Source organism: Nematolebias whitei, chromosome 15 (genome assembly GCF_014905685.2).
Source record: "Nematolebias whitei isolate Nwh7 chromosome 15, NemWhi1, whole genome shotgun sequence".
Lineage (NCBI taxonomy): Eukaryota > Metazoa > Chordata > Actinopteri > Cyprinodontiformes > Rivulidae > Nematolebias > Nematolebias whitei.
In genome coordinates, this window is record NC_056512.1 from 28,228,137 (window position 1) to 28,242,467 (window position 14,331).

At 38.8% G+C, this 14,331-nt stretch overlaps 1 protein-coding gene across 1 annotated transcript in view; it reads left to right on the forward strand.

The window, feature by feature from the left end:
- Positions 1-14,331, forward strand: part of cacna1ia (calcium voltage-gated channel subunit alpha1 Ia) — a 118,430-nt gene that overhangs the window by 87,188 nt on the left and 16,911 nt on the right. Inside the window, exons 28-30 of the mRNA XM_037688522.1 lie at positions 3,550-3,628; positions 4,212-4,333; positions 7,772-8,227. Coding sequence (XP_037544450.1) covers positions 3,550-3,628; positions 4,212-4,333; positions 7,772-8,227 — 657 coding nt within the window. The remainder of the gene's footprint in view (positions 1-3,549; positions 3,629-4,211; positions 4,334-7,771; positions 8,228-14,331) is intronic.

The following is a 14,331-nucleotide window of genomic DNA, read 5'->3' on the forward strand; positions in this document are numbered from 1 at the left end:
TGATTTTGTCATGAGAGGACAAGGAGTAATAATAAAACTACAGCGGTACTGAGGGAAGAATATCTGCAAAAAAATTAGAGCAGCAGGACATTTTACAACTGTCACAACCAGTTTACAAAGTTGGTATGTTTAAAAAGGGATGTGCACGCCCTGAATGCCTTCTTTATGCGTTAGGAAATACATTTTTATTGCTTCTTTTTTTTAACAAAACTGTAAAAACAAAGTCATTAATCCACTTTCTATTAATGACAACTCCCCTATCTGAAACTTAATGGCTGTATCATGTGCGGGGGCCAACTGCGATTATTTCTAGGATGCATGAGAAATACCCAGAATTCATATTTCCATGTGCTCCCAGAACATATAAATCTACTTTTTTCTGTTACTTAAAATGTAAAAAGTATTTCTTGCTATTACCAAACCCATACTAAACTGAAATATTTTAATAATTATTTTCCTTATTCCAAAAATCTCTATTGATCGAGCTCCTTTGTGTCTCAAAGAAAAAATATTATGTAGGATGTTATGGATGTACAAGGTTAGGTTAGTTAGAGAATATGAGGTTGACTCCCTTGACGCACATTTATTCGTGTTAGGCTCAACTTATTGAGGATGTCTATGACAGGTTCTGCCTCAAGTGGAAGAGTTCAAGTATCTCTGGGTTTTGTTCATGAGGGAGGGAAGAATGGAGCGTGAGTTTGACAGATTCATTCAGCCTTTATTTATACAGGTTAATCCCACTGAACCTCGGGGACTCATTTACAAGAAAGACCTGAAAAGACAGATTGGTGCAGCTTTTGCAGTATTGCGGACTCTGTGCCGGTCCGTTGTGGTGAAGAGGGAGCTGAGCTGTAAGGCAAAGCTCACTGTTTACTGGTCAGTCTACGTTCCTACCCTCACCTATAGCCACAAGCGTTGGATAGTGACCGAAAGAAGAAGATCACAGATACAGTCAGTTGAAATTAGTTTTCTCCGCAGGGTAGATGGACTCTCCCTTAGAGATAGGGTGAGAAGTTCAGTTATCAGGGAGAGACTTGAAATAGAACCGCTGCTCCTCCATGTCGAAAGGAGCCTGTTGAGGTGGTTCAGGCATCTGGTAACAATGTCCCCAGGACACCTCCCTAGGGAGGTGCTCCAGGGCATCTTTGACAGGAAGGAGACCCTGGGGAAGAGCCAGGACATGCTGGAGAGACTACGCCTCTCGGTTGGCCTGGGAACTCACAGAAAAGTGGAAAGAGATGTCTGGACCACCCTGCTCAAATTAAGCTGTCTATTTATGACACCAAAACTAAAAAATAAAATACAATAATAATGAACAAACTAAGATATAGACTTGTTGGCCATAATTATCAGGAACATGTCTAATTAATGGCTGGTCCCCTAATCTGCCTGTTTAGAAATGTTTTGTCTTTATATTAAACCTTTGTCCTGCATACAGATTCAAATAGAGCTTTCATTTATGCATTTTTTTTCTATAAACCTAATCTCAACAGCTGATAATGTGTTTTTTCTTTCATTCAAAGTCTACCACTGATATAAGCATTAATCTTAAGCCAACACTTACAAAGTGAAAAGCACATCTGAACTCATTTTCCTGAAAATGTTGGTGGAGCCCTGACAGTTCTTTGAACATGTCTGCAGTGAAATCAGCCAGCACTTGTGGTCAGAACGTGCCCTCGTTCTCAGTGGAGTGGCGCCGTTGGCAGAGAGTTTCATATCCCTGTAATGGGATTAGATTTCGCCCTGAGTGTTTACGGTGCAACATCTTCATCTCCATTAAGTTGTGTTCATAAAAGGCAGTTTTGTGGTGGAACTGAGCCAAGTCCCAACACCCCAAACTCAAAAATTCATAAAAGCATGATATGTTCGCTGTTAAAATCTCTCAGGAAGCCGTGCTGCCGTTTACAGATTCAAATGGGGTGACACAAGAGCTGCATGATGAGAAACAGACTGAGTGTTGTCAACATCTTCTGCGTTTCTCCTCAACATGTAACTAGAAATATAGTCAAGTTATAATGCAAATTAACAGGAGGCTGGAACAGTTTAGTTCCTGGCTTCTTCTAAATCAAAAGACAGGGACTAATAATAAATGCTGTAAAATGGCCTTCTTATTTAAGCAATGTTGTAAATGTTTAAATATTGTCAAGAAAAGTAATGGATTCAGGGGTAATGCATTCATTCAAGCTTTATTTATACAGGTTCGTCTCATTGAGCCTTGATGACATTTACAAGAGACCTGTTTTTAACAAAGAATGATGATAAAAGTAGACAATCATAAAAGACAGCACATAAATTGAAAAAATAAATGGAAGAAAATGATATTAAAAAATTAAACAAAAACAGCTAGGTTGTAAGGCAGTGTAGAAAACTAAAAACAGGAACATGTCTGCATTGGTTTTTGCCATGAACTTAGCAGATGTTTCAAGCCTCTTAGAGAGGTCAAGGTCGAGAGCCTCAGCTCTTTTTGCAAGATATTCCAGGAAATGAGAGCGGAGTAGTAGAAGACCCTTTTAACTAGTTCAGTCCACAAAGAGGGAACACTGCAGGTAATAATGTCCTGAGAGCGCACGCTGTAGCTGCACTCACGCAGAGACATGTAGGAGGAGATGTATGAAGGCAACAGACCATGAAGTGATTTAAAGATGAAAATGTACCAGTGAGAGAGTCTGCGTCAAGTTAATTGTGTCCAGTTAACCAGTGAATCCAGGTTGCAGTGATGGGTATGGTAGTTACAGCCAGTTATGAATCTTAGCGCACCATGATAGACAGCATCCAACATCTGCAGGGAGCTTGTAGGAACGTTTATGTCATCGATGTCACCATAGTCAATGGAGGGAAGGAAAGCTTCAGTTACAAGGTGTTTCCTAGCGTTCAGAGTTAGACTAGATCTATTTATGAAAAAGAAATCCAGTTTTACTTCCAATTGCTTTACCAAATTTTCGACATGGGCCTTAAAAAAGAAATGCGAATTGGCCAAGATACCCAAATATTTATAGGAATCGACAAACTCAACAAGAACACCATTTGAAGATAAAAGAAGGAAGGACTGCTGGGACCAACTTCCTGTTTGAAAACAACATCCCTTTGGTTTTGTCTGTGTTTATTACAAGTTTGAGATGGAACAAATCTGAATGGATGATGTCGAAAGCAGACTGCAAAAGCTGGAAAACCTTAGCAACTGTTTTGGCTCGACAGTAAACTGTGTCATCAGCATAGAAATGTAAGGATGCATCAGGGATGTTCTGACCTACATTACCTATGTAGAATGTAAAGAGGGTGGGTCCTAAGACTGAGCCTTGTGGTACACCATTGTTAATGGTTGGATAACTGAAAGTACCATTATGTTGAACACAATGTCTCCCATCTAATTGAAGGTCTATTTACCATTAAATAAACCAGTAAAAATCAAGGTTTCCTTAAAGATCCATAGGAGATAACATTGCAGCAATGCTTTTAAAATATGTTTTCTGGTTGCCAGTGTTTTAAAGTTGGTGGCTGCTTTAAGCAAACATTAAAGAGTATTTTGTCTGTTTGTGATTTCTGTTGCAGGTGGGTAACCTGGGCCTGCTCTTCATGCTGCTGTTTTTCATCTACGCCGCCTTAGGAGTAGAGCTTTTTGGAGAACTTGGTGAGTTTTCATCAGCTAAGATCATGTCACAAACCTCCAGCACACTTTGTTTCCAGTGGCTCCATTGCTTCTGGTAAATTGCAAAGGCTTGCGTGTCCAGTTATCAAATTTGACTTCAGCATACGTGAACTGGTTGTAGAAGTGCATGTGATGGTTCCTTTCTGAGAATTTCATTAAAATATCTAGTGGGTAGAGCAATCACTGAATTATCCATTATATTCCACCTTTCATAGGGATGTGCAATAAAAAAATCACACTGCTTTTGTAAGACACATCTTTCAAGCCTAGTACATCAATTTTGAGCTGCAGATTTTTCATACCTATTGCGTTAATGCCATTCTGCAGACTACATTTTGATATAAGCTCCAAAATGAAAACCTTATCAAGTTAGATTGTTCTCGATAAATGACCAATTGAGTCAACACTGGTTTGGCTTGTTTAATAGACAAAAAGATTGCAAATGATCTTATTTTCATTATCTCCTTTTTTTTTCTTGTTCTTTCTTGCCCCCACTTTTTTTATAATACCCTTCATCATTTCTAATATGACTCCATTAACCAATCAACCATGTTCTTTCACTCAGTTTGCAATGCAGACTATCCGTGTGAAGGTATGAGTCGACACGCTACCTTTGAAAACTTTGGCATGGCCTTCCTTACTTTGTTTCAAGTCTCTACGGGCGACAACTGGAATGGCATCATGAAGGTACGACCCCATTACTTTTGAAATCAACATGTCCAGATTCACATTGCATGGGGTTTTGGACTTGTTTTGTGCAGGTCTGTGTTTATGCATCAGAAAACGTGAAATTAAATTAAATGCCCAATGTATCTTGGAATGCATATTGTCCACCACCTTTTATGCCAGTGACTAAAAATATGTTAATCTTATGATAGGAAGGGACAACGTTATAGCTGTTTGGTCAAACCTTGGAAATTACATTAAGTACAGTCGAGAGGTCTTGCAAGATTTTTTGAGAATGACGCTCAGCTTCTACCACAGCATAGTTTAACTCAATATCAATAAAACTGACCAAGTTATAGCTCTTTGTGTGTTTACAAAAGTCAGTTCTATGTAGTGGTCATCTTGAATTTGATTACTTTCACAAGTTAATCTGCTGTAAATGTACACTGGATTATTTATTTCTGACAGTTTCATTAAAATCCATCTGGTGGGTCATGAGATGTTTTGCTCGCAGACACAGTTGGCTCTAATAGTTAATAACAAGTTGGAGATGACTTTCAGTTTTTATCTTCCCACATTCTTGTTCAGTATTAGTAAAATTGACTGACGTTTTGCAATTTTTATTGTTTTTAAGCTCACTTAGCTCTGATGGCCATCTTCATTTTGGTGTTTCCAAGCATTTTACTATTATACATATTTGTCCCATGGTTGTTTAATGAGTTTAAATAAAATCTGTGTTCTGGTTCAGCAAATATTTTTCTAACAGGCAGACAAACTCACACATAATGCCCTTTTCTATTGGGAGTTGGCAATAATAAAACAGTAGAAAAACAAAAAAGCTAATTCTGTCTCTTATGCCCATTAAATTTTTCTTATAGTAAAACCTAAAGGTGGGAAATATTGGGATGGCTGAGCACGAGGGTCACACCTCAGTGAGGTGAAGGGGGCTCACTGCCTCATATGTAAAAACAATAATTTACAATGAACCCACACACACATCCATCCTGCATGGGGAATAGAAACTACGCTGAAGAGGGTTGGCAAAAACTGAATCTATGCAGGGCTGGTAACAGTGAGCATCAAGAAAGCCAGCTGGTCACAGATGCTACGCCTCAAAGTGAATTTTAGACATAAAATTACAACCTGGGCAGTGAGAGAGAAAAACCTGCTTGGCTTTTATAAAAGACGTGGAGTGCTCAAACGATCAGTGAGAATTAGGGATCCAGTTATGATAAAAAAAAAGAGGGATTATTAAGAGAAAGTGCTGTGGCAAGAAAAGAAGGCACCAGCGAACTGCACCGAGTGAAGATGAAAGCAGTGGAAAGGGGTTAAAAGGACCACTTAGTATGCTTTCTCTTAACCAGAGGGAAAATGAAAGCAAAAATGGAAAACATGATGGGAAAATCAGCCTGTGCGTATGGAAGGGAGAGGGGGGCATTGTGTGTGAGAAAGTGTCAGATTCAGTTGAGAAAACGACTTAAATATGTGAAGATATAACATGGAAAGTGGATTTTTGCCAAAACTGGAGATGTTTCGTGAAGGAGCACAGTATGTACACGTCAGGCCAAATTAGATAGAAAAGACCAGCTTCAGCTCAGAGGGCTAAAATTGTTATGTGTGGTCACAGCCTGGGTGAGATATGCTTACTTCCTCCAGAAAACACTTGTCACTTTAGTTTTGCTGTGACGGAAAGTCCACTGTGCACGTTAACCAGAGTGGAAAACCAATTCATTTCTTGGGAAACAAAGCAAAACCAAGAGAAGAACATTTAAATGATGTCTTCGCTTTTTTGTTACATTCTTTAAATATTTATGTAAGCTAATGTGTTAGCATGACTATTTATTAATGTTAATACAATGCATGCTGTCATGCATACAAAACTGTTGTTTTCACCAACAAAAAAAATATTTTATAAAGTTGTGTTCATACTTTTATTTGTGTGTTTATATAAAATAAATTACAAGCATTTGAGTTAAAAGTCATACCAAGCTTAAAATTTTAATCTTTAACCTTCAGGTCTCATGAGGAAAAATCTGCCACTTTTATTTTTGTTCGTGTTTTTATTTTTTTTGGTGTCAATAAACTATTCTTTCTGACAAAACCAAAAATCCTTTGAAAGTGTTTTTACTTTGTCAGAATTGTTTTAAATCCTCCCATAACCTCACAGTAACATTACAAAGCTCAAGTGTTCCTCAGGGGAAACACCCTATTGAAATCACTATATAAATGCGTTTTTTGATCCCATGTTTTTAATATCATACAATTTGTATTATAATGGCCTGAATTATGGCTTGAAATATTTCACTCTGTGTAATGAATCTATGTAATATTTGAGTTTCACTTTCTAAAATGATTGTCAAATAAAATGAACTTTTTGATTATATTCTAATGTTTTAAAAACATTTTGAGATAATTGTTTTAGTGAGTTTCTTGAAAACACTTGGAGAAATAAATAATCAAAAAGTAATTTTAATCATTTATGATAGCTGGTCAATTTTTCCTCTGGAACACTTATTGTTGCAGGTTTAAGGACTTTCTGAGGATTACGTCATGCTTTTCCAAACATCAAAATGGCATTAATGTGCTAGAAGGTTTATCTTGAATGAAACAGTCAGCACAAATATTTTTACTGCCGGGCTGCAGTGCAACTATGATGCCTCAAAATATGTTTTTTAAACAGCGACAATTCATACGAACCACAAAAACCAACTCCTTATGCTAACATTAGCATTTAGCAGCAGACCACATAAAGTCAAGCTGAAGTAGGTTAGCCGACTGTACCTTAAAATCAGGAATTTTCTCAGTTTTTGCGACTAAAAGTCATGCTCCTCATTAAATTGATAAAAAGCAAACTTTACTCCTTATTTTAAGAGCCAGCACAAATCTGCTCATAGATAAATGAGACAACAAGTCTATTAATCTGCAATTCAGGGAAGAATCTTTTGTAATTTTTTCAAGCTGACTGACATCAATCAACAGAGAATCATTCACTCAGGTCACAAGTCACATCTATTAAACTCTACAACAGCTGTTATTTAAAGTGACAGTATCTTTCAAATACACATGATAAAAATAATGAAAAAAAATTGGAGACAGTGGCTTTTGTTTTTTGTTCTAAAAGTGTTTTGTTAACCCACATTACCTGAACCCGTCACTCACTGCTCTTTGAATTGAGAAAGCTCCTCGGATGAGGAGCGAAACGTCTTCTGTTACAAATAAAGTCCAGTTGTTTTTGTATTGAACGTTTTTTTGAACCCACATTAAGGTTTGAATCAATATCTGGAAACACAGAAATAATAAAACAAGCTCAGTGTTATACGTTGCATCATTCAGTCTACAACTCCCGTCAATTTTCCTTTCTCTTCATGAAGCTTCTTCTATTGCAGTACCATAAATGTGTTTTAGTTTAGTTTAGTTTTGATTTTCCTGACCTCCCTTCTCATCTTCTGCCTTTTCCAGGACACATTGCGGGAGTGCCCACCAGACCATAACACTGATGTGGACTATGCCTGCAATCCAAGCCTTCAGTTTATTTCGCCCATGTACTTTGTCTCCTTTGTGCTCACCGCCCAGTTTGTGCTCATCAATGTGGTGGTGGCCGTGCTGATGAAGCACCTGGACGACTCCAACAAGGAGGCCCAAGAGGAGGCGGAGATGGATGCAGAAATTGAGCTGGAGCTGGCCCAGGGCACCCTCTGTTGCATGGGCGCCCCCGGTTGCGGGGGTGGGGGGGTGGACAAAGGACTGCTTCCTGTCGGATCGGTTCCCGGAGGTCCGACAGGGCGAAAGGAGAAAGTAGGCTCCAGAGGGGAGAAAGGAGAAGGAGTGAGGAGGTTGCAACATGCCGTAACCAGCGCGCACATGGGACCGTACAACTCCTGTGATTCCAACCGCTCATCGTACTCTCCAGCACAAGTGAGTATTTCTCTGTGTGGGTGTGTACGCGCGTGTGCACGTGTGTTGAGAGTGAAAGGCTTTTCTGAATGTGTGAAATGCTCATCATGGATGTTTTGAGTCTTTGGGTGCAAGTGTGTGTCCAGCCGATACTATCTGTTCAGTGAAGGATGAAAAATCACAACAAAACTTATTTTAAACAAACATTGTATAGTTTCACACCACTGCTCTAGAATAATATATGGTATTTAGAACTGTACGTAAATAAACTGACTAGAAATGTATCTTTAAAAAAAAGAATGGGAGATTTTGACAGCAAAAAGCAAAGTGATAATTTGTATTTAGAGGTTATTCTAGCCTCGTAGCTGCAGGATTTCTCTGAAAAAGACCTGCTGATTAGAATCAGAACTTCGTTTCTAGTACTTCAACAAAAATATCAGCAACAGATTAAAGGTACTCATTGCAAAATATTGAAGATTTGTAAAAAACAATAAACATCATCAAGTAAGACACAAATCTGCACTTATCTCATGGCAGTAATGTGTCCTTAAATTCAGAATTTATAAGCAACCTACTTGCATCTGTTTGTTTACCTACTGAAACAGCTAAAGTGCCTGAAAACAAGTCCATCATGTTAAGGTCCATAGAAGTGTGAGATGAGGAAGTTTAATGTGTTAGCTCGCATTTATGCTCAGATTTGTTGAGTAACATATGAGATTTAAAGATAGGTTAGATTGAAACTGTAAACTTACCTCCAACAAAGTTGTCAGGTCATCTGGATGGTTTATTTGTGTTGAAACGTTTCAACCTTCATCCAATTCAATTCAATTCAAAAATACATTATTAATTTCAAAGGGAAATTAAATTGTTGTTGTAACTCATTATCCTCGTTTCATTAAGAGATGTTATAGATACTGATGGCTGTAGGCAGGAAGGATCTCTTGTAAAGGTCCATCCCAGAGTGGATATGAAGAAACTGGCCACAGATGCCGTCTGATCCGTCCACCCAGACTCAGCAGGCCTCTTGGTTCCCCTTGGATGCAGGACCGCCCGAATGCCAGGTTGAACTCCTCCCAGAGTGATGGACACTCCCCCCTAACAACCTGCTGAGCTCCTCGTTGCTGCAGACAGCCAGCTGCAGGTGCCAGGGGACGATCCTGTCCTTCTGCTGTCACAAGCCGTGTTTCCTGCTAGTTCCAGGATCTCAGTGGTCAGGCACTCGAACACAGCTGGCAAGGAGACGGGATTGCATCTACGGCACCTCCTTTTCAACTCATTTGAGATTTGGGGCTGTAGTTGAGATATTATTTGAGCTTTTGAGATGTTAATCAGCTGCTCCCGGTTGTTCATCAACACCTTGTTGCCATGGTTACGCATCATAACAAATGTCCAAAACCCAAAAAGTTTCAGTAAAAATCCTTCCAGCTGCACAGCATCCGATACCAGAGGAAACACTCATCCAAAAAATGTGATTTGCATCCAGCAAAATAGGAATTAAAGTTTTCAAAAGCAAAATATCAGAATGAATATAACAGAACATGCAGCCACCCCAAGCATAAAAACATCCAAAGAACTTCATCAGTCTAATAAGCCACAAACTCAGTCTCATAAGTAGCACACTCACATAGTGGACCAACCAGATTGCTGGTGATAAGATGGTTTCTGGAGTCCGCCCTCTCCCCCCTTGACTCCTCTGAGGCAGCCATAGCCAATGTGGTTCAAAACATCAAAGTTCATGCTCTGTAATCCTGAGTTTGTTGTGGCTCCTCGTACTGAAGAAGTCCTTTGGATGAAGGACGAAACGTCTCCAAAAAAAAAAAAAAAGAAACCATCCAGATGACCTGACTTAACATTGTTGGAATTTTTACCTGGCATATTGAGCATGAACTTTGATGTGCACATACCTGTTTACAAGACAATTTGCTAAGGCACATGTTTGAATACCAAGCTCTGTCTTTACGGCACTCAGCCGCTCTGCTTGATCCCCACTATTTATTCTCGACAGTTGTTTCACCTGTTCTTTATCTTTAACTTAAACCGGCAAAGTCACTCTATTTCAAACTAAACATCTTCTTTAAGAATCTACGCTTGTTTGAGTCCAAACTATTTATTGTTTACCTACACAGACTTCAGCCGGCCTAATGTATGTCAATCACATGACTCAAGCATTCACTTGGTCTTCAGCAGATTTAGCTGAATGCTTTGTTTACACTGAGTGCATACCCACGTTTCATAACTGTGAATCAGTATATTTGGAAAATTACTGGAGTAAAGTCTTTCAAACTGCACGGTTTGATACAGTTCAGGATAATCTGTTCCATGTTTGATTTCATAATTTGTAATGAATACCTTTTAAGGGCATTAAGCAACGATTAAAAACTTTTGAAGTGGGGTATTCTGGAAGGGTTGTGCCAATTAATATTCTATCAGTTGTAGATAGTTATTTAAACACCTCAGTTTGGAGAAATAGTTTGTTTATGATAGAATTAATGTGCCAACGACTAGTCCGACTGGGGCCAAAACCAAAGTGGATTGTTACCGTCCTAAAACAACTCCAATCTCATGAACTGCTCATACAACGTTTTATAAACATATCTACAGCAGGTGAGATACTGTCTGTTTATAATCTTTTCACAAAACCCCACTTCACATAATCTGAACTGTTTCTTTAACACGTTGCCACATTTCTGAAGTATTAATATCTTTCTCCAAGAAAGTAAAAACACAACTTTATAATATAATGCACCATATGAAATGTAATGTTCAGCAAATGACCGTTCAGTGTGTCATTGTTAAATATCAAAAGAATACATTATTCATTGCAGAAAATGATGTATAATTTGCTGTAATTACTTTGATGTAAAAGGGCTTTGGGTTAAGAGTGCAGAAAAAAATGGTAGCAGGTAAATATGTAGTGGATCAGCCTGACAGATACATTTCTTTTACATTGTAGTCTTGCATTAGTTTATTCAGAGAAAATTACATATTAGATGCTGAAGCTGGAAGAATACAAAAGAGGTGTTGTTTACTCTTTGAATGGTACTGATGCGAGAAAGGGGAAAGACATTTTCCTCATTTTATTTGCGTAAATTCACTGGAAGCATCATAAAGGCTTTCTTTTTTTTTTTTAAAGGTTTTTGTTAGAAAGAAGGGATTTAAATGTTTACTTTAAGAGTGTGGAGATAAAAGATAAAAACAGATCTGCATCAGGAGCAGTGATGCATGATGGCAGCTCTGTTAGCAAATTTGTTAAAGCATTAGGCGGCAATTAAAGTTAATTCAAAAACAGCTAAATTAACATTATGAAAGTTCAAGGCCTTATATTTAGAGGTGCACATTTTTATACATTTTTTTATTACTTTTTTTTTTGTCATTTAGCTTTTATTAACCTCTCAATACTCACATGAGAATGGATGAGTTTGCAGATTTATGGTGAAAGTTAATCATCATTTCACTTCCTACGTCTCCAAGTGAGAGAGAGAGAGAATCAGTGGAGACACACGTTCATGTAAGATTTCTAATGATGGTGTTAGATATCTGCACGGATACAAACATAACCATGACTCACCCGCCGCCACGAGGAGTTTCACCTTTGTGGAGCTAATCTTGGCTGCGTGGAGCCATTTTTAGTTCAGTGTTGGCTGACAAAAGAGCTTAATGCAGACCAAGGAGCATCTTCGCCCACGCTTTCTATCTCATTCCTTTGCCTTCCAGGTCTCTGTCTTTATTGGTGCAATGAGGAATCAAGCAGCTCAGTTCCATTAAAACAAATACGTTCTGAGGTTTTGAACGTATTTCTGTGCCGTTTTAAGGGAGTGCAGGTGAAGCACACATTCATTATAGCACCTTTTTAATAAGAAACCACATTTCACTTTGCACTATATGAAAAAAAATGTGGGATTCTGTAAAAATGTTTTTTTATTATTATTATTATTATTGCAGACAGTATGAACTCTTGCTAATTTAGCAATCAATATTCATTTCAGCATTTCAAATCTGCAGCACATTCTGAAGAGTTGGAACAAAAAATTCAACAATTACTCAAACAGAGCAATGAGTCACAGGATGTGCCCGGGCACCAACCTTCTATAAAGCTTTAAATTACTTTAACATTCCCAGATACAGTATGCTCGAGCAAAAGTTTTGACCTTTTGAAGCAAGTTTATGGGGAAAGGTTATAATCAGTTAGCTCTTTGAAGGACCTCAGTTTGGAAAGATAAAGTTGAATTCTGACTGGAGTGAGAGCTAACAGCTGGTATGAGTGGAGTCGAGAACAAAGTGGACTGCTGCCATCTTAAATACAGCTCCAACCTCAAAACTGAAGCTGCTTTATAAACCTTTACAAAGGTCCCTCATTTATCGCAGGGGTTAGGTTCAAGCCCCAACCCCTGTGAAAAATGTGAGGTAGGGACACTATTTATTTTAATGTTTATATATATGTTAAGGCTTTATTAACCCTTCCCACACTCTTGCAATGTTCTAAACTCTTAGATCTACATCATTTTAACAACATAGTGTATATATAGCTACTAAATTATAATTACTGGTAGTAGCTCTGCAGACAAGCTGCACGAGCTAGACTCTCGGTTCTGGTCAGACCCAGTTTGTTTCTGCAGAACTAACCTGCATCAGCGAAGCCCAAAACCAGTCTTCTAAACCCTTAAACCCACGTCATTTTAACAACATACGTATATCAGAGTCAGAGAGTCAGAGTCCCAGTTACAACCAACAATAAAATGTAAAAGAAAAACAGTAATAAGATCTAAGATATGAACTAAGAAAAACATCAACTAAATAATACACTAAGCACTAATAGCATAAAAACATTACGTCGAACATCAGCATGAACATGAGTCTGTGTGAGCAGATGAGCATGCATGAACGCAGCAATATACAGTGTGTATATGTACTGCACAGTAGCTGCGGCAAAATTTTATATGAGGGACTCACCAGCCTTGGTTCGATTCTGGTCGGGTTCTGATTGGCTCTCTGCAGAAGTTGAGCACCAAGATGCTTTTGGAGAGAGCCAGACCTTCAAAGGGCCAGCACAAAGTCCAAATAATCCAGAGAAATCCAATGAAAAAAGTCCAGGCGAGCTCCGGAGAAGACCGGACCTCCATACATCTCCACGCACGAGAGGCTCCATGGGTATGCAAACAGCACTCAGTTGACCGATGAGGCTGGAAGTACAGTTCTGGTCTGGTTCTGATCCGCCCTCTGCAGCCGTTGAGCACCAAGATGCTTTTAGAGAGAGCCAGACCTTCAGAGAGCCAGCACAAAGTCCAAATAATCCAGAGAAATCCAATGAAAAAAAGTCCGGGTGAGCTCCTGAGAAGTCACCGGACATATTTTGGCAGAAAGCACATGGCTGGAAGCACTGTTGAATTCTGGGATGTGCAATGTTGCCTTGTTGGTAATGAAGTTCTTTTGGACTGGCGGTTCTGTGTAGAATTATTGAAAGAAAACTACAAAATGGCAGCGCCTGTCCAAATTATTATTTTTTTTTTGTCATTAAGGTTTTCACATCCACATGAGTACAGTCCACAATCGTGTGTTTAAAAAAAATTGTTCAATATTTTGGACGCCCAGAAGCCGTGATAGAGCAAATCCGCAAAAGTTGAAACGCAAAGTAGCGAGGGAGTACTGTACATAGTTGTCAGATTTACCAAATGTACCTATTTTCATGCTGCCATCCGTGTGGAAGATAATTGAAGCTCCTGCTTTGACGACTCCTCCTTGTAGTCGGCTTTCAGACCACTTGTCTGCAGCTGTGGCTTTTTAAAGTTTACAGAAAGTGGATTTGCATTTGTACTTTGTGGAAAAATGGAATGATGTCCTTGGGGATATCATCTAAAATCTCAGTTTGTTTTATTCTTCTTTACTTTTGCCATTACAAAAGTTTAAGTGAGCTTTGGCAACTGTTGATAAAGCCTATACTTCCGCAGAGCCTGGCTTTGGGACCTCTTGCTGATAGCAGTGTGGATGGTAATGTTGGGTCCAGAGCAAACAGTGTCAGCTTCTTCCAAAGAAGATTTGGAACGTTGATTCCTCTGAGCCTGTTTCTGCTGTGCCAGATGCTTCAAGGTTAACAAGACAAGTCAGCGCTGCTGCTGGAGGTTAAGCTA